Raw genomic sequence first — 27,329 nt, 5'->3', positions numbered from 1 at the left:
CCACTAGAAATGGCGGTGAGGTGGCTCATGCGGACCTCTCCTTGCCATTCCAGGAGCCACGTGACTTCGTCTCCCGGAACGGTGTGGGTTTCTTGCAGGAAGCACACCGCATATTTCCCCTCCCGCAGGAGCGAAAAATTGTCAAATCTACGGCGTGCCCCTCTGCCGCCGTTGATGTTGAGGCTAGCTATGGTTATCTTCATGGCAAAAGCATAGTGCAACCTCTACCTTAACCTATTGTGGGGGAGGGAGCGGAGTCTTTTGTTGAACTCCGCTCCCTCCGCAGCCCAGCGAGGAGTCCCTCGAGCTCGCGCAGCTCAAGCTGTTGCGCCTTTGTCAAGGGCCCGCCCGCGGCCAAGGTTTTGACGGCGGCGCGGACGGACCCCTTGATCAGCTCTGGCTCGGACCATTTTTCCAGGGCCAGTCGGGCTTGGTTGCAGCGACCCCGGCTCTGGGCCAAAAAGTCCCGGAGTTCCCGTGCAGGAATGAGGATGGTCTCGGCGGCGGCCGCGAGCAGATCCACCGCCTCGCTGGCGGTGGTCTCTAGGTCTTCACCCAAGTCCCCCACCGAGTCCCCGTCCTCCTCCGGGAGGTGGCCGCCAGCAGCCGGCCCATCGACCGCACAAGGTACGGCAAATGAACCGGCCGCTCCAACCGGCCCTGGCTCTGCCCCGATCCCACCCCCAGGATCGTCGGCAGAGGAGTCCCCACTGGGCTGTTTTAAAAATGGTGCTGGGTCGGGAAATGACAGCGGAAGGGGTTCCCCCTCCGCCCCAGGAACCGGGGAACAAGGAGAGACCCGGCCATAGGAAATCCCCAGGCTCCCCAAGTGCACCAGCTCCAAAGTAAGGGGCGAGGGTGGGTGTTCCTCCCCCTCCCCGCTACCACCCCCCGGCCCAGCATCTACAGTTTCATTAAAATCAATAAATTGTGTTTCTGCCGGGTCGAGCGACTCCCGGGGGAAGTTGGGTATTGGCTGGGCGGGCTCAGGTTCGGCCTTTTCGGCCCCGCCCGCCTCAGTCCCCGGGACGCCCGGCCCGGCGGCAATGCATTCTTCCGCTGGCCCCACGCCCCCCACGACAGGCAGATCTTCCACTCCATCCCCAGGAGGCAGCGGCTGGGCAGCCTCGACTGCCTCACCCTCCACGGGGACAGACTCTTCGCGCCTGCAGCGCAATTTGGGAGCGCTGGTGGGGGACGCGGGACACGCGGCGGGCACCGACTCCTCCGCGGAGGGATGTTGTTCCCCCTCCGCCTCATCGGAGCCGCGCCTCCTTTTGTTCCTGGGGGCGCGCGGAGGCAGGGAGACCCCCATGTCTGCCGAGGCCTCCCGCTCCGCCCCCCCCTTTTCTTTTCCTTTCCTTTCCCGCGCCCGGGCCCCTCTGTGGTGTTATTCAAGGGCACGGGCTCGGGGCACCACGCGCTCGCCGGTGACTGGGTTGGGCTGAGCGCGGTGGTCAAACTTTCCGGCGCACTGAGGGGACCCGCCTCTAGATGTCTCGTCTTTTTCCGCACCTTCCTTCCGTTCGGACGCTCTCCCTCCCCCCCGCCGGAGGCCCTGAAAACAAAGGCCCCCGACGATGCCCGCGCACCCATGGCTCCCGGCACCCGGACGCAACTAGGGGGAGGGGTGGCGGCGGCGCCAGCCTTGGCCGCCTTCGGTGGTTTGGCGGCCTTGGAGGCGGGGCAGTTCTTGCGAACGTGCCCCACCTCCTTGCAGGCATGGCACCGCACGCCGTCCGACGTCCAGAAGACGCGGTAGGCAGTCCCCTCGTGCACCACATTAAAACTTCCCTCCGTCGTGTCCTCCCGCGCCAGCCGGACAAAGAGCTGGCGGCGGAAGGAGAACACGTGGCGCAGGCTGTTCTCCCTGAGGCCGAGCGGTATGCGGTTGATCCCTGACCTTACCTCCCCCAGTTGTTGTAGGTGAGGGAGGAGGAGCTCAGCGGGAACAAAGGGCGGGACGCTCGACACGATGACCCTCTGCGCGGTGGCCTCGAGAGGATCCACCGGCAGGAACGTCCCGCCCACCGTGAGCCCCCTTTCGAGGGCCAGGGACACCGCTCGCTCCGACCCCAGGAAGAACACAGCCTTCCCAGACATCTTGGAGGCTGCGACAATGGCCGAGGGGCCGACTACCCCAGCCATCGCCCGCACGCACTCCTCGATGCTCATTGTGGGGTGAGTGTAGCTCTTGACCCCGTGTTTCCTGGTTATAAGTCTGAAAGGTGGCAGGGCAGCGGGTGGCGCAGGAGGTGCCGTGGAAGCGGTTGCCACCTGCGCATACGTCTTCGCTGGCCCTGCCACCGGCGTGGATGGGGTCGCCATCACGGGGTCCCTTTAAGGGCTACACCCACCCCAAAGTCACAGGCCTTAATGGTCTTTAATGGCCTCGTTTGGTTTGACTGAGCAGAGGAGCTCTGAAAGAGGCACACCTCTCCCCTAGTTGGCAATTGGGGAGGGGCCTTGCTCCCTCTGCTCAGTTGTTTTAATTGTTTTTTTTTTTAAAAATTAGGAGGAAGGGCTCACAGAGAGAGAGGGGAGAGACAGAGAGATAGAGATAGGTGGGGCGGGAAAGAGGGAAGCTGCGAGGGCAGGTCTCCCCTCACAACGATGGGTGGGTGCACTCCCCAGATGGCCAAACAAAACACAGTCTTTGGGGTGGTCTTCGGGTGGGGGGAGAAGATGTCTTCACCTGGGGCAGCTGGAGCCACACAGGCACACACTCCCAACGATGTTAACCAGGGTAATCAATAGTTATCAGCCTGGTAGCTCCAGCTATCCCAGGCTAGGCAATGGGGGAGGGGTGCTTTAGTGGTGTGTGGGGCCTAGTTGTAAGCAAGACCCCCACACACACTTCCACACACACACACCTCCCACGATGTTCCGGCCCTCGAAAGGTCTTCCTTTCTTCCCCCACCAATAAAACAATGTCTTTCGGGGAATGCACCAACACCCACCTGTAGAATATTGCAGAATCTCCCTCCTTCCACACAGTTTGTTGCTCTTTTCACTCTCTCCAACTCTCTGTAGCAGTAATAAAGTTGGTAATTTTTCTGCGCTCCACCTCTCCCTCCGGATGTTGATTGGGTAGCAAGCCAGCCCTTTTCCTCCTATTCCTGGGCTGTTCTCAGGGCTCACTCCAGGCTTTCGAGACAGGAGCTAAAGCAGGGAGTTCCTTCTCTCTCAGCAGCACAGCTCCAATTGAATAGGCCACGCCTCCACTGCTCCACCATTGGCCCTTGTGCATGAAACTCTTTTTGGAGTTTATCTGAAAACATAAAACATTAATGGCCCTTGTGCATGAAACTCTCTTTGGGAGTAAACAAAAAACATTAAACCGTGCCCCCCCGATCTGGGGGAAACACCAAACATTTACAGGCCCTTTTATTTTTTTGTGTGGTTTTTTTGGGGGGTTTTTTTGGGCACAAAAACATATTTTTTCTCCAAGTGCCCCCTATAAAGGGGAGGGGCCCTTGTGCATGAAGCCCAAAAAGTTAGTTTTCAGGTGCAGCAGGTAATCAGGAAGGCGAATGGAATGTTGGCCTTCATTGCGAGAGGGATGGAGTACAAAAGCAGGAAGGTCCTGCTGCAGCTGTACAGGGTGTTGTTGAGGCCGCACCTGGAGTACTGCGTGCAGTTTTGTTCACCCTACTTAACGAAGGATATACTAGCTTTGGAGCGGGTACAGAGACGATTCACTAGGCTGATTCCAGAGATGAGGGGGTTACCTTATGATGATAGATTGAGTAGACTGGGTCTTTACTCGGAGTTCAGAAGAATGAGGGATGATCTTATCGAAACATTTAAAATAATGAAAGGGATAGATAAGATAGAGGCAGAGAGGTTGTTTCCACTGGTCGGGGAGACTAGAACTAGGGGGCACAGCCTCAAAATATGGGGGAGCCAATTTAAAACCGAGTTGAGAAGGAATTTCTTCTCCCAGAGGGTTGTGAATCTGTGGAATTCTCTGCCCAAGAAAGCAGTTGAGGCTAGCTGATTGAATGTATTCAAATCGCAGATAGATAGATTTTTAACCAATAAGGGAATTAAGGGTAATGGGGAGCGGGTGGGTAAGTGGAGCTGAGTCCACGGCCAGATCAGCCATGATCTTTTTGAATGGCGGAGCAGGCTCGAGGGGCTAGATGGCCTACTCCTGTTCCTAATTCTTATGTTCTTATGTATAAAAACAAAATGCAGGTCAGTCTGCATCTCGTTTAAAAAAATCTATACTTTTAAAAATATTTGGTCAATGTTTCTAGTTTACACCATGTTTTATTCAGGTTTAGGTTCCTTTTTATGTTTGCGACTGTTGCTGGAAGTAGTAAGTTGTGGTGGCACATGTTTCTGTTCCATCAAGCCTGTCCTATTTTGTCATGTTGCAGCTAAGCAACACAACCCCAACTCTCCCCACCCGCCAGTAGACATGCAATCATCTGGGAAAGGCAAAAAAAAAATCCCAGACCAATCCTAGGCAAGCCCACTGGACCTCTGAAAGTGTTTAAATAATAAATTGTTGGAGATAATCAGCCTGCTCCAGTAACTTCACATCTCCCCTTCCTTCTGTACCCAGTGACAGCAGCCTGCTCCAGGAACTTGTCCACTCCCTTTTTTAATGTTTGCAGTGGATTTGCACCCACTGCATGAGCTGGCATCTTATTCAAAAGGTCTGTTCTGCAAGAAGAATAAGTTCCTCACATCTAATTAAGCTCTCTAATATCGTAACATGTATGCAGGTCCCCTTGTTTTCCATAACTTCATCTAATTCAAATAATCTGTCCACATAGACATCATCCAGTCCCTTCATCACCTGAAGTACTTCAACCAAATCATTTGCGTCTACACTTTACTACTGTAAAAACACCCAGCACTCTCAGCCAATTTGAATAACAGCCTTTAAACTAGATATTAACCTAGTGCCCCTTCTCTGAACCTTTTCCAGGCTCTCTCTCTCTCCCACCATGTGAGGGGACCAGAACTGGACATAGTATTCTAGATGAGGCCTAATTAAGATCTTGTACAAGGACACCATGAGGCTTTCTGTTTTCAAATGAAGGCAATTGTTTTCTTCTCCTTGGACTTTCCCGGTGTCAGGATGAACACCAATTGCAGTTCTCTCTCGTCCAGGGACAAGGGACCTCACTAGCTACAATGAAGTATCAATGGGCTGCTGTTTAAAGCACCATGTGCCACTGGCTAGTTTATAGTGTTCAGCCTCTACTTGGCCCAGGAGTTGCAGGTTGGCTCAAGATAGAAAGTCATCTTGCGGAGATCCAGGCCATGATGCACCATTTGCTGTTCTAAAAGAGGCAGTTAAATCTAATTTACTTTGTCGACTGCAGCCCAGGCACTTGTATAAGTCCTTACTTGTCCATGTCTAACCAGCATATTATGTTCTTAACAGGCTGTTACAAGATACACAATGATAGATAGTTTGTTTCCAGTGGTCCATGAGGTGATATGGAGAGGGCACAAGTTTAAGATAATCACAAAGAGGATTAAAGGAGAGTATTGATAAACTTTCTTTACACAGAGGGTGTAAATCTCTGCCAAAAGTTATTGTTGAAGCAAAGTCCATAAATTATTTTGAAAGGGCATTAGCTGGTTTCTTGAAAGTAGGAATATTAAGATTATGAGCAACAAGCAGCCTTGATGGGCTGAAAGAATGAACTTGCATGTATAATTTTGCATTGCACTGAAGGGCTCTTTACATGCTCCTATGTTTTACTGTGTTTTCGTTTGCTTGCTAATGTGAGGGAGTTTATTCTCATGTTTGTTCCTTCTCTGTTGCAGGAGAGCAGTGTCCTGGCCTGTCTTCCTCCGACCTACACTTCTCGCCAGTATCAAAGCCGTGACACAGAGTAAGTACTTGCACCAATGAAGGGGCCTATGATGATGACATTATACAAATTTTCAACACAACTATCTAGTGCATTGACTGGTGCTGTAAAGTTTGGTCCCAACAGTTCCAAGGGTGGCTGGACTGAGTTTTAAGTTTACACTATGCCTGTGATTTGTCCATGGCATATTATTTTGTGCTTGTTCTGTCTCTTCATATAACCTCAGAATTAAAACCAGGTTCAATTAAAGAAATGACTTAGTCTGGTGATGCACATCAAACCAGGATGGAGACATGGGGGTTAATCATGACTTTATGCAATGGTGTAAAACGGTCAGCAGCCCTATTTACATCTCTTTCCATTTTCAGTGACCTTAATGGATTTCAAAATGGGGAGAAATGTGAAATGGGCTGCTGACTCGCTATCGCCCGTTTTACATGTCGCACAAAGGCAGCATCTACCCCAAAGTGTTTGCTGATATTGTTAACAAAGGCCTTTGTTATCAATTTCAGATCTACAATGGATCTGGTTCAGAATTACTGGTCATACCTGTAAGTGCACCAGAAGAGAATATCGGTTGGAAAGAGAGATGGACTCCGGGGAGGACTCCTGCGCTACCTGCCTAGCGTTCTTCCTCTGTCTGGTGTTCACCCACTTCCCCTCTGCCTGCACGCTTTTAAGCTGCGGGGTGACCACCTCCTGAAACATGCTAGCCACGTAGCTCTCAGCCTCGTGGATGCAAGGAAAAGCAATAATGGTACAGAGTTCGATAGTTAAGGGAGCAGACGGGCATTTCTGTGGCCGCAGACGTAACTCCAAGATGGTATGTTGCCTCCTGGTGCCAGGGTTAAGGATGTCCCCGAGCGGCTGCGGAACGTTCTGAGGGGTGAGGGTAAATAGCCAGAGGTCGTGGTTCATATTGATACCAACAACATAGGTAGAAAGAGGGATGAGGTCCTGCAGGCAGAGTTTAGGGAGCTAGGAAGGAGATTAAAACGCAGGACCTCAAATGTAGTAATCTCCGGATTACTCCTGGTGCCACGCGCGAGTGAGTATAGAAACAGGATGATAGAGCAGATGAATGCGTGGTTTGAGAGATGGTGCAGGTGAGAGGGCTTCAGATTCCTGCGGCATTGGGGCCGGTTCTAGGGGAGGTGGGATCTGTACAAGCTGGACGGGTTGCACCTCAACAGAGCCGGCACCAATGTCCTCGCGGGGAAGTGTTGCTAGTGCTGTTGGGGAGGGTTTAAACAAAGTTGGCAGTGGGCTTGGGCACGAGGATATAGCATTAGAAAGGAGAAACAAAAGGCACAAAGGATTGGGAGAGACGGATAGCACTAAATAGTAAGGTATTAGGTGGGGTCAGACTAGGAGAGAACACAGGATAGTCTAAGATAGGTTTAGAGTTTATGTATGTGAACGTACAAAGCATAGTAAACAAGGTTGGTGAGCTGCACGGCGCAAATAGCCACATGGAAATAAGATGTTGTGGCAATAACAGACTTGGCTCAAAAAATGGCAGGATTGGGTCTGAAATATTCATGGATATAGGGGTTCTGAAAAGATAGGGAAGGAAAGAGGGAAGGTGGTGTTTAAGGCGAAGGTTACGGTGCTGCAAAGAGAGGATGTCCTGGAGGGGGTCAAGGACAGAATCTATTTGGTTAGCATTGAGAAATAATAGAGGTGCATTACACTACTAGGTGAATTCTGTAGGCCGCCAAATAGTGGGAAGGATGTAGAGGGACAAATTTGCAGAGAAATTACAGAGAGGTGCAAGAACTATACAGCAGTGATAATGGGGGACTTCAACTATCCATATAGATTGTGATAATAGTGTAAAGGGCAGAGAGGGGGAAGAATATCTGAAGTGTGTTCAAGAGAACTTTCTTGGTCAGTATTGGTTTCCGGCCCGCGAGGGAGGAGGCATTGCTGGATGTGGTTCTGGGGAATGAGGTCGGTCAAGTGGAGCAAGTGTCAGTTGGGGAACATTTAGGGAACAGTGATCGTAGTATCATAAGGTTTAGATTAGCTATGGAAAAGGTCAGGGAGCAATCTCGAGTAAAAATACTTAATTGGAGGAAGGCAAATTTCAGTGGAATGAGAATGGATCTGGCCCGGGTAAATTGGAATCAAAGATTGGCAGGCAAAACTAGTGGTACAATGGGCTGCCTTTAAAGAGGAAATAGTTTCAGGTACAGTCGAGGTACATTCCCACAAGAGGGAAAGGTAGGGCAACTAAAGTCAATGCTCGTTGGATGATGAAAGAAATAGAGAGTAAGATGAAGCAGAAAAAGAGTGGATATGACAGATGTCAGGTCGAGAATACATCTGCGAAATAGGCTGAATATAGAAAGTTCAGAGGCGAAGTGGAAAAAAAACAAGAGGGGCAAAGCGAGGGTATGAGAATAGAATGGCAGTGAACATAAAAGGCAATATAAAGGCATATAAATAGCAAACGGGTGGTAAGATGAGGGGTGGGGCTGATTAGGGACCAAAAAGGAGAGCTACGCATGGAGGCAGAGGGTATGGCTGAGGTACTAAATTGAGTACTTTGCATCTGTCTTCACCAAGGAAGAAGATGCTGCCATAGACATAGTACTGGAGGATGTAGAGGAGATACTGGATGGGATAAAAAATAGTAAAGATGAGGTGCTCGATAGGTAGGCTGTTGTTAAAGTACATAAGTCGCTAGGACCGGATGGGATGCATCGTAGGAAGCTGAGGGAAGTGAAGGAAGAAATCGTAGAGGTACTGGCCATAATCTTCCAATCCTCCATAGCATCATGGAAAAATTTTGACACAGAAGGAGGCCATTTGGCCCATCGTGTCCATACGGTCGAAAAGAGCTATCCAGCCTAATCCCACCTTCCTGCGATAGGTCCGTAGCCCTGTAGGTCACGACTCTTTAAGTGCACATCTAAGTACTTTTTAAATGTGATGAGGGTTTCTGTCTCTACCACCCTTTCAGGCAGTGAGTTCCAGAGAAATGGATCCTTCCTATCCACTCTATCTAGGCCCCTCATAATTTGTACACCTCAATTAAATCTCCCCTTAGCCTCCAAATTTCAAAGAAAACAACCCCAGCCTATCCAATTTTTCCTCATAAGTAAAATTTTCCAGTCCTGGCAACAACCTCGTAAATCTCCTCTACCCTCTCTAGTGCAATCACATCTTTCCTTTAATGTGACCAGAACTGTAAGCAGTACTCAAGCTATGGCCTAACTAGTGTTGTATACAGTTTGAGGATAACCTCCCTGTTATATTCTGTGCCTCAGCTAATAAAGGAAAGCATTCCATCTGCCTTTTGAACTACCTTATCGACCTGTCCTTCAACCTTTAAGGATCTGTGGACATACACTTTGAGGTTCCCTCTGTTCCTCCACACCGCTCAGTATCCTCCCATTTATTGTGTATTCCCTTGCCTTGTTGCATTTCCCCAAATGCATTACCTCACACTTCTCCACATTGAATTCCATTTTCCACTTTTATGTCCAACTGACCAATTCATCAATATCTTCCTGCAGTCTAAAGCTTTCCTCCTCACTGTCAACCACACGGCCAATTTTTGTATCATCTGCAAACTTCTTTATCATGCCCCCTACATTTAAGTCTAAATCCTTGATGTATACCACAAAAAGAAAGGGACCCAGTACTGAGCTCTGCGGAACCTCACCGGAAACAGCCTTCCAGTCGCAAAAACATCTGTCAACCATTACCCTTTGCTTCCTGCCACTGAGCCAATTTTGGATCCAATTTGCCACTCTACCTTCGATTCCATGGGCTTTAACTTTTTTGATCAGCCTGCCATGTGAGACCTTGTCAAAAGCCTTGCTAAAATCCATGTAATTTACATCAAACGCACTTCCCTTAGCAACCCTCCTTGTTACCTCCTCAAAAAATACAATCAAGTTAGTCAGACATGACTTTCCCTTAACAAAATCTATGCTGACTGTCCTTGATTAATCTGTGTCTTTCTAAATGAAGGTTTATACTGTCCCTCCAAATTGATTCCAATAATTTGCCCAATACCGAGGTTAAATTAACTGGCCTTGGTTTATCCCTTCCTCCTTTTTAAACAATGGTACAACCGTAGCAGTTCTCCAATCCTCTGGCATCACTCCTGTAGCCAGGGAGGTTTGGAAAATGATGGTCAGAGCCCTCTCAATTTTCTTCCTTGCTTCTTTTAATAACCTACGATATATTTCATCTGGTCTTGGTCATTTATCTACTTTCAAAGATACTAACCCCCTTAATACTACTACTCTTACTAAGTTTATCCCATCCAATGTTTTACTCTTCCTTAACTTCAACATCGGCATTGTCTCCCTCTTTTGTGAAGACAGCCGCAAAATAATCATTAAGTACCTTCCCCACATCCTCCATCTCCACGCACCGGTTACCATTTTGGTCCCTAATAGGCTTTTTCCTTAGTTATCCTCTTGCTCTTTATGTACTTTTAAAACCTCTTTGGATTTTCTTTCATTCTACTTGCTAGTATTTTTTCATGCTCTCTCTTTGCTTTCCTAATTTCCTTTTTGATTTCACCCCTACACTTTCTATACTCTTCGACGCTTTCTGCAGTTTTGAGCTCTCGATGTCTGATATAAGCTTCTATTTTTTTTGCCTTACTTTGTCCTGTGTGCACTTTGTCATCCCGGGGGCTCTAAATTTGGCAGCTCTACCCTTTTTCTTTGTGGGAATATGTTTACCCTGAGTGGTGCCAGAAGACTGGAGAATTGTAAATGTTACACCCTTGTTCAAAAAAGGGTGTAAAGATAAACCCAACAACGATAGGCCAGTCAGTTTAACATCGGTAGTGGGGTAGCTTTTAGAAACAATGATCAGGGACAAAATTAACAGTCACTTGGACATGTGTGGATTAATTAAGGAAAGCCAGCATGGATTTATTGAAGTCAAATCGTGTTTAACTAACTTGAGTTTTTTGACGAGGTGACAGAGAGGGTTGATGAGGGCAATGCGGTTGACGTGGTGTGCATGGATTTCCAAAAGGCATTTGATAAAGTGCCACATAATAGGCTTGCCAGCAAAGTTGAAGCTTATGGAATACAATGAACAGTGGCTGAATGGATAAGAAATTGGCTCAGTGACAGGAAACAGAGTAGTGGTGAACGGTTGTTTTTCGGATTGGAGGAAGGTATATACTAGTGTTCCCAGGGTTTGGTACTAGGACCACTACTTTTCATAGAAGCATAGAAATTTACAGCACGGAAGGAGGCCATTTCGGCCCATCGTGTCCGCGCCGGCCGACCAAGAGCTACCCAGCCTAATCCCACCTTCCAGCTCTCGGTCCGTAGCTCTGTAGGTTACGGCACTTCAGTTGCACATCCAAGTATTTTTAAAATGTGTGAGGATTTCTGCCTCTACCACCCTTTCAGGCAGTGAGTTCCAGACCCCCACTACCATCTGGGTAAAGAAATCTCCCCTCATATCTCCTCCTGTACATTCCCCCAATTACTTTAAATCTATGCCCCCTGGTTGTTGATCCCTCTGCCAAGGGAAATGAGTCCTTCCTATCCACTCTCTCCAGGTCCCTCAATCAGGTCTCCCCTCAGCCTCCTCTGTTCCATAGAAAACAGACCCAGCATCTTCAATCTTTCCTCATAGCCAAAATTCTACAGTCCAGGCAACATTCTTATAAATCTCCCCTGCACTCTTTTTCCAATGCAATCACATCTTTCCTATAATGTGGTGACCAGAACTGCACACTGCTCCAGCTGCGGCCTAACCAGTGTTTTATACAGATCAAGCATTACGTCCTTGCTCTTGTATTCCATGCCTCGACTAATAATAGCAAGTATTCCATATGCCTTCTTAACCATGTTATCTACCTGGCTAGCTACCTTCAGGGATCTGTGGACCTGCACTCCAGTGTCATACCATTTAATATGTGTTCCCTTGCCTTGTTAGACCTCCCCAAATGCATTACCTCACACTTATCCAGATTGAATTCCATTTGACACCGTTCTGCGCATCTGACCAGTTGATTGATATCTCCCTGCAGTCCGCAGCTTTCTTCTTCATTATCAACCACACGGCCTATTTTAGTGTCATCTGCAAACTTCTTAAACATACCCCCAACGTTCAAGTCCAAGTCATTGATATGTACCACGAAAAGTAAGCAGCCCAGCATTGAGTCCTGTGGAACCTCACTGGATACAGCCTTCCGGTCACAAAACACCCATCAACCATTACCCTTTGCTTCCTGCCTCTGAGCCAATTTTGGATCCAACTTGCCATTTTGCCCTGGATCTCATGGGCTTTTGTTTTTGTGATCAGTCTGCTTTTCTTGATATATATTAATGACTTGGATGTGGGTGTACAGGACACAATTTCAAAATTTGCAGATGACAAAAAACTTGGAAGTATAGTGAACATTGAGGAGGATAGTGATAGACCTCTAGAGGACATAGACCGGCTGGTGGAATGGGGCATAGACAGGCTGGTGGAATGGGTGGACACGTGGCAGATGAAATGAAATGAAAAGTGTCAATTGATACATTTTGGTAGAAAGAATGAGAAGACAAATATAAACTAATGGATACAATCCTAAAGGGGGTGCATGAACAGAGAGATCTAGGGGTATATGTGCACAAATTGTTGAAGGTGGCAGGCAGGTTGAGAAAGTGGTTAAGAAAGCTTACGGGATCCTGGGCTTCATGAATAGAGGCATAGAGTACAACAGCAAGGAAATGCGCAGGCAGCGGAAAGAGCGTGCGGCAAACCTGTCCCACCCACCCTTTCCCTCAACGACTATCTGTCCCACCTGTGACAGGGACTGTGGCTCTCGTATTGGGCTGTTCAGCCACCTAAGGACTCATTTTAAGAGTGGAAGCAAGTATTCCTCAATTCCGAGGGACTGCCTATGATGATGATGAGTAAAGGGTCAATATGTAGTTACAGCACAGAATCCCAGGAATTTGTTTTTGCTACTAAAATACTTTAGTGGATTCTCACTTGAAATAAACACCTGCTGCTTATCATGCACGAGACTCAGAAACCATACATCATCATTATCTAAAAGTGAGTTCTCAGGTAATTGTACAATCCAATGCGGGAATTACAGTCTCTGTCACAGGTGGAACAGACAGTGGCTGAAGGAAAGGGTGGGGAGCCTGGTTTGCCGCACGCTCCTTCTGCTATCTGCACTTGATTTTCGCATGCTCTTGGCGACGAGACTCGAGGTGTTCAGCGCCCTCCCGGATGCTCTTCCTCTATTTTTGGCAGTCTTAGGCCAGAGATTCCCAGGCGCCAGTGGGATATTGTACTTTATCATGGAGGCTTTGAGGGTGTCCTTGAAACGTTTCCTCTGCCCACCTGGAGCTCGCTTTCCGTGTCTGAGCTCCGAGTAGAGCGCTTGCTTTGGGAGTCTCGTATCTGGCATGTGAATGATGTGGCCTGCCCAGCGGAGCTGATCAAGTGTGGTCAGTGCTTCAATGCTGGGGATGTTGGCCTGGTCGAGGACGCAATGTTGGTGCGTCTGTCCTCCCAGGGGATTTGTAGGATTTTGCGGAGGCATCGTTGGTGATATTTCTCCAGCGACTTGAGATGTCTACTGTACATGGTCCATGTCTCTGAGCCATACAGGAGGGCGGGTATTACTACAACTTGGGCAGTTTTGAGGGCCTGGTCTTCAAACACTCTTTTCCTCAGGCAGCTGAAGACTGCACTGGTGCACTGGAGGCGGTGTTGAATCTCGTTGTCAATGTCTGCTCTTGTTGATAAGAGGCTCCCGAGTTATGGGAAATGGTCCACATTGTCCAGGGCTGCACCATGGATCTTGATGACTGAGGGGCAGTGCTGTGCGGTGAGGACAGGCTGGTGGAGGACCTTTATCTGACGGATGTTTAGCGTAAGGCCTATGCTTTCGTACGCCTCAGTAAATATGTTGACTATGTCCTGGAGTTCAGCCTCTGTATGTGCGCAGACGCAGGCTTCGTCCGCGTACTGTAGCTCGACAACAGAGGTTGGGGTTGTCTTGGATCTGACCTGGAGACGGCGAAGGTTGAACAGTTTCTTACTGGTTCTGTGGTTTAGTTCCACTCCAGTGGAGAGCTTGTTGACTGTGAGGTGGAGCATGACAGCGAGGAAGATTGAGAAGAGGGTTGTGGTGATGACGCAACCTTGTTTGACTCCGGTCCAACATGTGTTGGGTTTGTAAGGCATACGTTGGTAAGGATGACGGCCTGCATGTCGTCGTGGAGCAGGTGGAGGATGGTGATGAACTTTTGGGGGCATCCTCTGTAGTTGCCGCAGTCGGACTTGTCCCCTTTTTTAAAGATGGTCACGATCATTGCATCTCAGATCTCCTGGCATGCTCTCCTCCTTCCAGATGAGAGCGATGAGGTCGTTTATTCGCGACAGCACCGTCTCTCCACCATACTTCAGTGACTCAGCAGGGATTCCATCAGATCTCGTAGCCTTGTTGTTCTTAAGCTGTCTTATGGCTTTTTCTACCTTGTGCAGTGTTGGGATTTTACTGTGGTGGTGGCGGGTTGCATGCTGCGGGATGGAGTCGAGAATGGCCGTAGACGTGACCCCAAGATGATATGATGCCTCCCTGGTGCTAGGGTCAAGAATGTCACAGAGCGGATTCAGGGCATTCTGGAGGGGGGGAGGGTAAACAGCTAGAGGTCGTGGTCCATGTCGAGACCAACGATGTAGGTAAAAGGGGGGATGAGGTCCTACAGGCAGAATTCAGGGAGCTAGGAAGAAAATTAATGGGAAGGATCTCAAAGGTAGTAATCTCCGGGTTACTACCGGTGCCACGTGCTAATGAGTACAAGAATAGAAGGATAGAGAGGATGAACACGTGGCTGGAGAATTGGTGCAGGAGGGAGGGCTTTAAATTCTTGAGGTATTGGGACCGTTTCTGGGGGAAATGGGACCTGTACAAACCGGATGGGTTGCACCTCAACAGCTCCGGGACCAATATCCTCGCGGGGAGTTTTGCTAGTTTAAGTTTGGGAGAGTTTAAACTAATTTGGCAGGGGGATGGGAACCTGAGAACAAATTAAAGAGGGAAGGAACTTGGATAGCAAGAATCTAGAAAGCGAATCTGTTCGACAGAGGAAACAAGGCTTAGTAAGTAGTAAGCAAGGAGGTCTTCCTGGGCTAAATGGTATATACTTTAATGCAAGGAGTATAGCGGATGAGCTGAGAGCACAGGTAGACACTTGGGAGTATGACATTATAGCCATTACAGAAACATGGCTGAATGAGGGGCAGGTTTGGCAGATCAATATTCCTGGTTGTAGAATTTTTAGACAAGATAGAGAGGGGGGTAAAAAGAGGGGTAGGGTGTTGCGGTACTGATTTAAAGAAATTATTACAGCGGTGAGGAGGGATGATATGTTCGAGGGATCATCAAATGAGGCCGCAAGGGTCGAATTGAAAAATAAAAAAGGGGTGATCACACTGCTGGGCGTGTATTATAGACCCCCAAACAGTGGGAGGTAGATAGAGGAGCAAATATGTAGGCAAATTGCTGTGAAGTCCCAAAACCATAGAGTAGTAATAGTAGGGGATTTTAACGATCCAAAAATTGATTGGGGCAAATATAGTGTGAAGGGTATAGAGGCTGCGGAATTCTTGAAATGCATTCAAGAGAACTTTTTTAGTCAGTATGTAGCTAGCTCAACACGAGAAGGGGCGGTTTTGGATTTAGTTTTGGGGAATGAAGCTGGGAGGCTTGAAGGGTATTAGTGGGAGAGCACTTGGGTGCCAGTGACCATAATTCAGTCAGATCCAAGTTGGTTATGGATAAGGTCAAGAATAGGCCTGGAATAAAAGTCCCGAATTGGTGAAAAGCTAATTTTGCTAAGTTAAGATGTGATTTGGCCATAGTGGACTAGAAACAGCTACTTGTGGGTAAATCAGTGTCGGAACAGTGGGAGGCATTCAAGGAGGAGATCCGGAAGGCTCAGGCCAAACAGGTTGGGAATAATAATTCTAGAGCCCCCTGGATGTCTAGGGACTTACAAGGGAGGATAAAGAAAAAAAGGGAAGCTTATGTTATATACCATCGGCTAAATATTATAGAATCTTTAGAGGAATACAGAAAGATGAGGGGCAAAATTAAAAAGGATATTAGGAACGCTAAGAGAGAGCACGAGAAATTCTTGGCTAGTAAAATTAAGGAAAACCCTAAGATGTTCCACAAATATATTAAGTGTAAGAGGGTAACTAAAGAAAAGGTAGGGCCTATTAGAGACCATGAGGGTAATCTTTGTGTGGCAGCGGAACATGTTGGTAAGGTTTTTAACGAATACTTTGCATCTGTTTTCACAAAGGAAAGGGGCAATGAAGATACTGCTATCAAAGAGGAGTGTGATTATTCTGGATGAAATAAATATAGCGAGAGAGGAAGTATTAAGGGGTTTAGTAGCTTTGGAAGTAGATAAGTCCCCAGGCCCGGATGCACCCCAGGCTGTTGAGCGAAATAAAAGAGGAAATAGCAGAGGCCTTGACCATCATTTTTCAGTCCTCTTTGGATCTGGGCATGGTGCTGGAGGATTGGAGGACTGCTAATGTAGTACACTTGTTTAAGAAGGGAGAAAGGAATAGGCCAAGTAATTACAGACCTGTTAGCCTAACCTCAGTGGTGGGAAAATTATTGGAAAAAATCCTGAAAGACAGGATAAATCTACATTTGGAAAGACGAGGATTAATTAGGGCAGTTAGTACGGATTTGTTAAGGGAAGATCGTGTTTGACTAACCTGATTGAATTTTTTGAGGAAGTAACCAAGAGGGTCGATGAGGGTAGTGCGCACGATGTAGTATATATGAACTTTAGCAAATCTTTTGATAGGTTCCACATGGTAGACTGGTTATGAAGGTTAAAGCCCATGGGATCCAGGGCAAAGTGGCAAGTTGGATCCAAAATTGACTTGGAGGTAGGAAGGAAAGGGTAATGATTGATGGATGTTTTTGTGACTGGAAGGATGTTTCCAGTGGGATTCCGCAGGGCTCAGTACTGGGACACTCGCTTTTTGTGATATATATCAACGATTTAGATTTGAATATAGGGAGTATGATTAAGAAATTTGCAGACGACACTAAAATTGGCTTGCCTTTATTGGCCGAGGCATAGAATATAAGAGCAGGGAGGTTATGCTTAAATTGAATAATAGTTTGGTTAGGCCACAGCTGGAGTACTGCGTGCAGTTCTGGTCGCCTTATTACAAGAAGGATGTGATTGCACTAGAGAGGGTGCAGAGGAGATTTACTAGGATGCTGCCTAGAATGGAGAATCTTAGTTATGAGGACATATTGGATAGGCTGGGTTTGTTCTCATTGGAACAGAGGAGGTTGAGAGGAGACCTCATTGAGGTTTACAAAATATTGAGGGGCCTGGACATAGTGGATAGTAAGGGCCTATTTCCAATGGCGGAGGGGTCTATTACGAGGGGGCATAGTTTTAAGGTGGGTGGTGGAAGGTTTAGAAGGGATTTGAGGGGGGGGCTTCTTTATGCAGAGGGTTGTGGGGATCTGGAACTCGCTGCCTGGAAGAGTGATGGATGCAGAAACCCTCACCACTTTTAAGAAATGTTTGGATGGGTACTTAAAGTGCAGTAACCTGCAGGGTTGCGGACCTAGAGCTGGTAATTGGGATTAGACTGGATGACCTTTTGTTGTACGGCGGAGATATATGGTAAGTACTGTAGGGAATCGAATAAGGGCAGGGTGATCTCTTGGACTAGTTTCGATCGCCTGGATGGGTCGGAGAGGAATTTTCCCATATTTTTTCTCCATAAATTGGCCTTGGTTTTTATCTGTTTTTTGCCTCTCCCAGGAGATCACATGGCTCCAATTGGGGTGGAGTGTAGAATGTTTCAGTATAAGGGGCGTCGCAGTTGTGTGAGGCAGACTGGTTGGGCTGGGTGCTCTTTGCCTTTCTGCCATTGTTCATAGGTTGATATGAATCTTTAGGGCTGATGACCAAGGGCCGTGCGGCTCCTTGTTGGCTGACGTGGACGATGGGCCGAAATGGCCTCCTGCGCTGTAAATTTCTATGTTTCTATGAGTCAAAGGCAGAGTCTCGATTGAGGAGATTTTCGAAGTGCTCCTTTGAGCGGGCCCTTACTGCCTCGGTGTCCTTGATGAGTGTTTCCCCGTTCTTGGCCAGCAGTGAGGTAGGGCCTTGGTCCCTTTACTATCCATGCCTTCTAACACCAGGACACTTGTAAACCAATTGGTTTACTTTACAAAAATGCGCAACAGAATACCATTTCATAGTGTGTTTGGGCAATTTCCTGTTACTCAAAGTAACTTCAAAAAAAAAATGCAACAAACTTTACTCTTGCTATGGGCCTATCTCATCTTGCTCGTCAGTATTGCTGGCTGGCTCGAATCTTGCCTATTACAGACCAGATGTGCTCATGCCTAAATCTAGTGTCTCTCACAGCCTTCCATTGGATAGAGAAAAAAATGAGACCTGTCTGACTCTTGTTTCAAGCTCCAGTTAGTGTGATGTCTTCGTGGCAGTCCACCATTGTAAGTTGTGAAATTAAATTCAATAAATCTGGTCATTTGTGGGCAGCCAATGGCCAGATTGTCGTAAAAATTCAACTGGACCACTACTGTCCTTCAGAGAAGGGACCCTGCCACCTCTGTGCAGTCGGTCCTATATGTGACTACAGTTCTGTGCTGTGTGTCGGGGAAAGCAAAGATAGGCAATAAATGCTCACCCGGGGGTGGTGGTAGGGGGATGGGGGGCGACGACTGTGGGGAAGAATGCAGCAAGATCAGCTAGCTCAGACTTGGGCCTCGAGAGTACGAGAGGAGGGCGAGCAGTGGCCATCAGCAGCCCCTGCTTTTAATGTGAGATGGGAGGAGCGCTGCTGCTCCTCACGGCTCCACGTTAAGATAAATGAAAAATGTGAAACTTGTATTTTGGGTAATAAGGTCAGTCGCAAACCAATTTCTCCATAGGGCCTGAAAGCGGCATTATGCCCCTGATTGACATACACAAAAGGCCCCTGATTGACATACACAATAGGCCCCTGATTGACATACACAATGGGCCTAACACCTGTTTCAGGCTTATGCCTGGGACACCCAGTGAGCAGTCCGATCCAATATGGTGGGTGGCGCACTTCCGGCACAGCATGAGTGCACATGTGGAGCTCGCCATATTGGGCCCCAGGGCACCTGTTTTATGCCTGTAGGCCATTAAATCTAAGATGAAGGGAGTACGACAACAGAACATTGGTCAGACCTCATTTTGGACTATTATCAGTTTTGGGTACCTCACTATAGGGAGGATATATTGGCGTTGGTGGAGGTCCAGTGCTGGTTCAACAGGATAGTACTGAGAATGATGGGACGGAGTTATGCTTAGAGATTGGGTAACCTTGGGTTATATTCCCTGCCCATGAGAAGGCTAAGGAGTCTTGGATCTTGGTGTAGCTGGGGAAGGATTCCAAAACACAGACAGAATCAAAAAATTCAAACTCAACCAATTAAAAGTGGATCTTCACACAAAGTAGATAAACTGTACAGTGAAATCAAATGCAGAATAAATTGAGCTATTTAAAGAGAAGGGAAATCATTAGAAAATAAGTGATATGGAGAAAGGTTTGAAAATTGAATCAAAAAGATGGACTGTGGCTAACAAAATGGTAGAATATACTTAATGTACAGAATGCTCTTCTGCTCCTTTTGTATCCAAGTGTTACACATTTGCTTATGTGGTTCCATTCTCTCCACTGGCAGTCTGTGCACGAGTAGTCAATGATTTCTCTGTACATCGGCTAATTGCTGTCCTTTTCTTCTTTCCAGAATGATCGTGGCATTGTCGGTGACTCTGGGCATGTTTCTCATTGAGCTGCTGGGTTTCTTATCTGGAGTCTCCATGTTCAACAGCACCCAGAACCTCATTTGTATCCTTCAGACAGTCACACATAACTTAGAGTTAATTCCGGAAATGGCTAGGACCAGGTAGATTGAAGGTCATTGCCCTTGAATATCTGTAACCACAGGCACCTCCTGTAGCTTTTCCATTACTTAGCTGCACTTTGTCAGTGATGAGAGGAGTTGAGTTTGGTTAAATTATGCCACAGATGTCGGTTTAAACGTTTGGTGAATTTATTGTAAGCTTTTATCCGCCCTGTCTTTTGGTAAAGTTTCAGTTGTCACAGTTTTGTTATAATCCATGAGGAAGAAGCTAAGTTCCATCTCATCTGCCACTCAATCATCATTCTCCTTTTCTTAGTTGTCTGCCCCATCGCCAGAATGTGGAACCTACGAATGGATGCCTTAGGACGAAGGAGGCAGAGAAGGGAATGGAAACTTGTGTCTCCATGGTGTTTCACAAAGGGTTGAGCTCCTTGATGTCAGGGATGTCCTCACTGGTGCCCTACCTCTTGTGTGCAGGTTTGCCCTACAACAAGATTTAGTGAATTAGATGAAGTTTAGCAATTGAGAACTGTCTCCCAGCTAGCTTTGGACAGCTGATGCAAAAGATGTGGTGCCATTACCTAATTAAAGTGCAGGCAGGAGTTTTAAGGTTCTGCATGCAAATAATTCTCAATGGTTACCAGGGTCTGGATGATCTGTAAGATGCAGTATGAAGGGTTAGTTGTGGCACTGGTTTGCAGTTTTCGGGTTAAGAGGTGGCACTCGATGCCAGTGCCACTTCCCTCCCTATAGCACAATAACACACACAGTTGCACTTATATAGTGCCTTTTATTTAGTAAAACATCCTATGGTGCTTCACAGGAGAATTATCAAACAAAATTTGACACTGAGTCACGTAAGGAGGTTTTTCTTTAGAAATAGGAGCAGGAGTAGGCCAAAAGGCCCCTCGAGCCTGCTCCGCCATTCAATAAGATCATGGCTGATCTGATCTTGGACTCAGCTCCACTTCCCTGCCCGCTCCCCAGAACACCTTATCCCCTCATCATTTAAGAAACTGTCTATTTCTGTCTTAAATTTATTCAATGTCCCAACTTTCACAGCTCTCTGAGTCAGTGAATTCCACAGATATACAACCCTCTGAGAGAAGAAATTTCTCATCATCTCTGTTTTAAATGGGCGGCCCCTTATTTTAAGATTATGCCTTCTAGTTCTAGTCTCCCCCATCAGTAGAAACATCCTCTCTGCATCCACCTTGTCAAGCTCCCTCATAATCTTATATGTTTCGATAAGATCACCTCTCATTCTTCTGAGTAGAGGCCCAACCTACTCAACCTTTCCTCATAAGTCAACCCCCTCATCTCCAGAATCAACCTAGTGAACCTTCTCTGAACTGCCTCCAAAGCAAGTATTTCTTAAATATGGAAACCAAAACTGCACGCAGTATTCCAGGTGTGGCCTCATATAGCTGTAGCAAGACTTCCTTGCTTTTATACTCCGTCCCCTTTGCAATAAAGACCAAGATTCCATTGGCCTTTCTGATCCATTTGCTGTACCTGCATACTATCCTTTTGTGTTTCATGCACAAGTACCCCCAGGTCCCGCTGTACTGTGGCACTTTGCAATCTTTCTTTTATCTTTTAAATAATAACTTGCTCTTTGATTTTTTTCTGCCAAAGTATTGGGATAGATGACGAAAGTTTGGTTAAAAGAGCATCTTAAAGGAGGAGAGAGGGGTAGAAAGGCGGAGCGGTTTAGGGAGGGAGTTTCAGAGCTTGTGGCCTCGGCAGGTGAAGGCACGGCCGCCATTGGTGGCGTGATGAAAATCATGGCTGTGCCAGAGACCAGTAATGGGAGTGCAGAGATCTCGGAGGGTTGTAGGCCTTCAGGAGATTAGAGATCGGGAGGGGCGAAGCCATGGAAGGATTTGAAAACAAGGATGAGAATTTTAAAATTGAGACGCTGCTTAACCGGGTGCCAATGTAGGTCTTGAGCATAGGTGACGGGTGAACCGGCCTTGGTGCGAGTTAGGACACGGGCAGCAGAGTTTTTGGCGATCTCAAGTTTACGGAGGGTGGAAGATGGGAGGTAGGACAGAAATGCTTTGGAATAGTCCAGTCTGGAGGTAACAAAGGGGTAGATAAAAAGAAAAGAAAGAAAGACTTGCATTTATATAGCGCCTTTCATTACCACAAGATGTTTCGAAGTGCTTTATAGTCAATGAAGTACTTTTGAAGTGGCGTCACTGTTGTAATGTGGGAAACACAGCCGCCAATTTGCGTGCAGCAAACTCCCACAAACAGCAATGTGATAATGACCAGATAATATGTTTTTGTTATGTTTATTGAAGGATAAATATTAGCCAGTACACCAGGGATAACTCCACTGCTCTTCTTTGAAGTAGTGCCATGGGAACTTTTACGTCCAGAGAGAGCAGACATCTCATCCAAAAGACTGCAGCTCCGACAGTGCAGCTCTCCCGCAGCACTGCAGTGGAGTGTCAGCCTAGACCTTCTGACTCCGAGGCGAGTGTGCTACCCATTGAGCCACAGCTGATAAGGGTTTCAGCAGCAGATGAGCTGCGGCAGGGGCTGAGTCGGGCGATGTTACGGAGGTGAGAATAACGGTCTTGGTGATGATGCAGATATGTGGTCGGAAGCTCACCTCGGGGTCAAATATGGCGCCAAGGTTGTGAACAGTCTGGTGGTGGGAGAGGGATGGAGTCTGGCTAGGGAACAGAGTTGTGGCGGGGACCAAAGAAAATAGCTTCGGTATTCCCAATATGTAGTTGCAGGAATTTTGTACTGGATGTCGGACAAGCTGTCTATGACAATTTAGAGACAGTGGCAGGCTTAAGAGAGGTGGTGTTGAGATAGAGCTGGGTGTCGTCGGCATACATGTGGAAACTGAAGCTGTGTTTTCGAATTATGTCGCCAAGAGGAAAGAGAAATAATGAGGTGGCCAACAATAGATCCTTGAGGGACACCAGAGGTAGCAGTGTGAGAGCGGGCAGAGAAACCATTGCTGGTGATTCTCTGGCTACAACTGGATAGATGATAATGGAACCAGGCAAATGCAGTCCCACCTAGTTGGACAACCATGGAGAGGCATTGGAGGAGGATGGTGTGATCAACCGTGTTAAAGCAGATCGAGAAGGACGAGGATGGATAGTTTACCGCTGTCTCCGTCACATAGGATGTCATTTGTGACTTTGATAAGAGCCATTTTGGTACTGTGGGGGACAGAAACCTGATTGGAGGGATTCAAACATGGAGATCCGGGAAGTTTGGGCATGGACTAGGGACACAACAGTACATTCAAGGACTTTGGAGAGGAAAGGGAGGTTGGAGATAGGACGGTAGTTTGCAAGGACAGAAAAGTCAAGGGTTTTTTTGAGGGGAGATTTGAAGTAGTGAGGGACAGTACCGGACGGGAGAGAACTGTTAACAATATCAACTAATGTGGGGGCCAGAAAAGGAAGTTGGGTGGTCAGCAGTTTAGTGGGAATAGGGTCGAGTGAGTAGGAAGTGGGTCTGATGGAAAAGATGAACTTGGAGAGGGCATGAGGGGAGGTGGGAGAGAAACTAGAGAAAAATGCTCGGGCTAGGGCAGGGGGGAACCTCAGGAAGTTTGGCCTGGTGGGCTAGGGGAAAGTAGGGAGGCGGCAAAGGCAATTGATCGGATTGTCTGAATCTTGGAGACAAGGAAATCCATGAGCTCCTCGCACTTGCTGGAGGTGGCAGGGAAGAGGGGTTTAAGAAGACTGTTTGCAGTAGAGAGAAAAAGCCAGGGGTTATCTTTGCATTCCAGAATGATCCTAGAATAGTGAGCCGTTTTGGCAGACAAGAGCAGGTCCCGATAATGCTTTTTATCGTCCAGCCAGATCTGGCAGTGAATGGCTGAACCAGTTGTGTGCCATGTACGTTCAAGGATGCGTTCCTTAGGCTTAAGGCAGAGGAGATGAGGGCTATACCGGGGGAACAGCCAGGGTGCGAGAGAGTCATGGTTTTAATGAGGACTAGGGCAACAGTGGTGTTGGTGAGCGTGTGCTGGAGCAGATCGGTAGCTGCAGAAATCTTGTGGTCAATGGAGGGCCACAGTTGGGATTTTGAAAGTGCTGTTGTAAGTGAATTGGGAGAGAGTTTTTTCCAGAGGCAAAGTCAAGTCGCAGCCATCTCGAAGAGGGATCATCCTTTGGAGGAATGTTTGGAAAGTTTGCTTATAGTAAATGCAATGACTTGGATGTGTATCATGTAATATTTTTGTGTTTAGTGTTGGGAACTATTCTTGGGTTATAACAAAAGGCTGAAGGCATTTTCAGGAAAGAGTAATTGGTTCTCCTCCTCCAACTTGTTCGAGTGGTAGCAGTTTGCTGCCCGATCCTTTATTCATGCCTTCATTTATAACCTCCTTGCACCTTGTTCATTGGTATGTTCTCCATCTGATGTGCTTTGTTGCAGGGTAGTGGAAAGGGTGGTGGAACCAGATTCAACAGTGAGTTTCAAAAGGAAATTAGATAAATACTTGAAGTGAAAAAAAATACAGGCTGTGGGAAAAGCCTAGGGGAGTCAAACTAATTAAATAGCTCTATCAAAGTGCTGCACGATGGGCCGAATGGCCTCCATCAGTGCTGTATCATACTGTGTGAATGTTTTTTTCAGGCCATCTTAAACATACTGTGTTGGGGTGATGGAGATCTGCGGACGCAGGCTGCTATTGTATCTGAGCAGTATTGGTTCTTTGCCTCTTTCCTATAACTTTTGTTTCAGCTATTGGAGCCCATACTAGTGCCTCAGTTGCTCTTCTCTTCTTCCTCTTTGAGCAGTGGTCGTGCGATACATACTGGTGGATATTCGTTTTCTGCAGGTAGGTCATGTACCATGTTAACTGTATGCAAACTGGCTGGGATGGAAATTCACACAGTCTACAGTAGAGTCAGTCTGTGGATCATCGCCACAGTGACAGTGCTCACCATAAGTTAGCTTTTCCTTTCATATTTCAATATTCCTATTTCTGAGAAGTTTGCTCACCCCTCCTTGTGGGGGTGTCGGTGAGACCCCCCACCCCCACCTAGTGCGGGGCGTCGGTGGGACTTCCCTCAGTGCAGGGCATTAGTGAGACCCCCTGAACATAAGAATGATGGTGAGTTCTTGATCTCACTCGACCAACATCTCATAATGCCACATTAGAGCTTCTTCTGCATGGCGTACTTCTTCCAAACATCTCAATAGATTGCACTCCCATTAAACTCTGGTAATGTGATTTCTTGCAAGAAACTTGTGTGAGAGATGAGTAATTTTAGGTACTGAGACAGAAAAGCAGAGTAACTTGATTGCTTTTGAAGTGCAGTAATGCAGGCAAATGCAGCAGCCAATTTCACACCAATGGAACATAGAAATTTACAGCACAGAAGGAGGCCAATTCGGCCCATCGAGTCTGCACCAGCCATGAGATAACTGACTAGGTAGTGTTTGAGGATGAATGTTGACCAGAACATTTTTGGGAGAATTGCCTGCTCTTTTTGTTTTGAATAGTGTTCTGGTAATCTTTTACATCTACTGCTCCTGGTGGTTGCGACCTCAGTTTAATATCCCATCAAAAACACCACATACATACCTGGCTCTCTCCGAGAAGACCAGTTTTTCCAACTCTCCCTCACTAGAAAGACCACCGCTGAGCTTTGTCATTTGCTGCATGCTGACCTGAAGAGAATTTTTCCGAGGGGGATAACTCTTTCTGCAACAATAAGCTGCTTCCTAAACACCACATGGACAATCCATCAGTCAGCCGTGCTGCAGTCCATAGATGTATCAAACAGGTGACAGGATATGCTTTCAAGGTGCAACGCTGTGAACATTTTCCCTAGGAAGTGGAGATATGGGGGGGGGGGGGTGGGGTGGGGAAGAGATGAGATGAGGAAGCTGAAGGGACAGGGCATGTAGGGAAAATAAGAGAGAAAACAGATCAGAAGGAGGCAGGATTAAAACTAGTAGAATTGTCAAATGGTCCGAGGAAGATTTGAGTTGTAGGTGCATAAATGTACTTAGCATTGTTAATAACACTAGTAAGCAAGAGGCACAAATTGCATTCCGGGTATAATATGACATGAACAGAGATGTGGTTTAAGCTTAGGCTAGGGAACATAAGACAATGGGCACATCATCGCCCATTTAGTGCCCATATAAGAGCTGAGATGCAGTCTATCGCTCATACTTGCTGAAAAGTGGAAACTAGTGCCCATTTATCACCGGCCCAACTTTCGGCACTGCTGAATGAGCTGCATCGCCGGGCCTACTTTAAAAAAAAACTGACGTCATCCTCGTGCAAGACCGAGAATAGTGCTCATAATGGAAACTTGCGTCCGATTATGGCGCAGATTATCGCCGAGCGCTACTTTCGGCATTTCATCCACAATTTGCCTAAATGATCGCTGGCCCAAAAATAGGCTGAAGAAAAGCTGCAATTACTCGGCACTACAGGGAGGATCTGTAGTAAAAGGCTGTCAGGAGAATCAATTTGTGAGTGATTTTAAGGGCCTTTTTGGCTCTTGCCAATCATCTAATCACTTTGTATTTGTTGAGGACAAATTAAGGGCATTTATATTAAGGAGCGTCTTAAAAGAAGAAATAGAGGTAGAGAGGCGGAGAGGTTTAGGGAGGGAGTTCCAGAGCTTAAGGCCCAAAGAGATGAAGGCACGGCCACCGATGGTTTGAGCAGTTATAATGAGGGATCTTCAAGAGGGCAGAATTTGAGGAGCGCAGACATCTTGTGGGGTTGTGAGGCTGAAAAAGATTACAGAGATAGGAAGGGGCGGGGCCATGGAGGGATTTGTAAGCAAGGGTGAGAATTTTGAAATCGAGGCGTTTAACTGGGAGCCAATGTAGGCCAGCAAGCATGGGTGATGAGTGATCGTGACTTGATGCGAGTTAGGACAGGGGCTGCCGAGTTTTGAATGACCTCAAGTTTCCGTAGAGTAGAATGTAGGAGGCCAGCCAGGAGTGAGTTGGAATAGTCCAGTCTAGAGGTAACAAAAGCATGAATGAGGGCTTCAGCAGCAGAACAGCTAAGACAGGGGAGGAGGCATGCAATGTTATGGAGGTGGAAAAAGGCGATTTTAGTTATGTCGTGGATATGACACCTAGGTTCCTGTTCACCCTCAGATTGATGCTAGGGAGAGGGATGGAGTCAGTGGTTAGTGAATGCAGTTTGTGGCGTGGACCAAAGTAAATGCCTTCGGTCTTCCCAATATTTAATTGGAGAGAATTTCTGCTCATCCAGTACTGGATGTGGGACAAGCAATCTGACAATTTAGAAAGCAAGCAGGGATCTCATACCGAGAGAAGTGGTGAAATGACCCATAAGTGACCTGTTTACCGCGACTCTCTGTTTTCTGTTGGTTAGCCAATCCTCTATCCACACCATAATATATTACCCCACACTAATATATTACCCCAAATCCGTGAGCTCTTATCTTGTGCAGTAACCTTTTGTGGCACCTTATCGAATGCCTTCTGGAAATCCAAATACACCACATCCACTGGTTCCCCCTTATCCACCATGCTCATTACATCTTCTAAGAACTCCAGCAAATTTGCCAAACATGATTTCCCTT

General features: G+C 47.1%; 1 protein-coding gene across 7 annotated transcripts in view; it reads left to right on the top strand.

Moving 5' to 3' along the window:
• The window catches only part of tmem107l (transmembrane protein 107 like), a 79,184-nt gene that overhangs the window by 15,756 nt on the left and 36,099 nt on the right, over positions 1-27,329 (top strand). For 3 of the 7 annotated variants that reach the window (XR_011595918.1, XR_011595919.1, XM_070894232.1), the window contains exons 3-5: positions 5,794-5,861; positions 19,642-19,742; positions 24,487-24,583. Coding sequence is in view for 5 of the 7 variants with exons in the window: in XM_070894232.1 (XP_070750333.1) it covers positions 5,794-5,861; positions 19,642-19,742; positions 24,487-24,583 (266 nt within the window). In the remaining 2 variants the exon portion in view is untranslated. Of the gene's footprint in view, positions 1-5,793; positions 5,862-19,641; positions 19,801-20,074; positions 20,236-24,486; positions 24,584-27,329 lie in introns of all 7 variants that reach the window. The other 4 variants (XM_070894228.1, XM_070894229.1, XM_070894231.1 and 1 more) reach the window with 3 other exon arrangements.

Source organism: Pristiophorus japonicus, chromosome 11 (genome assembly GCF_044704955.1).
Source record: "Pristiophorus japonicus isolate sPriJap1 chromosome 11, sPriJap1.hap1, whole genome shotgun sequence".
Classification (NCBI taxonomy): Eukaryota; Metazoa; Chordata; class Chondrichthyes; family Pristiophoridae; genus Pristiophorus; species Pristiophorus japonicus.
This window is presented reverse-complemented; position numbering and strand designations above follow the sequence as displayed.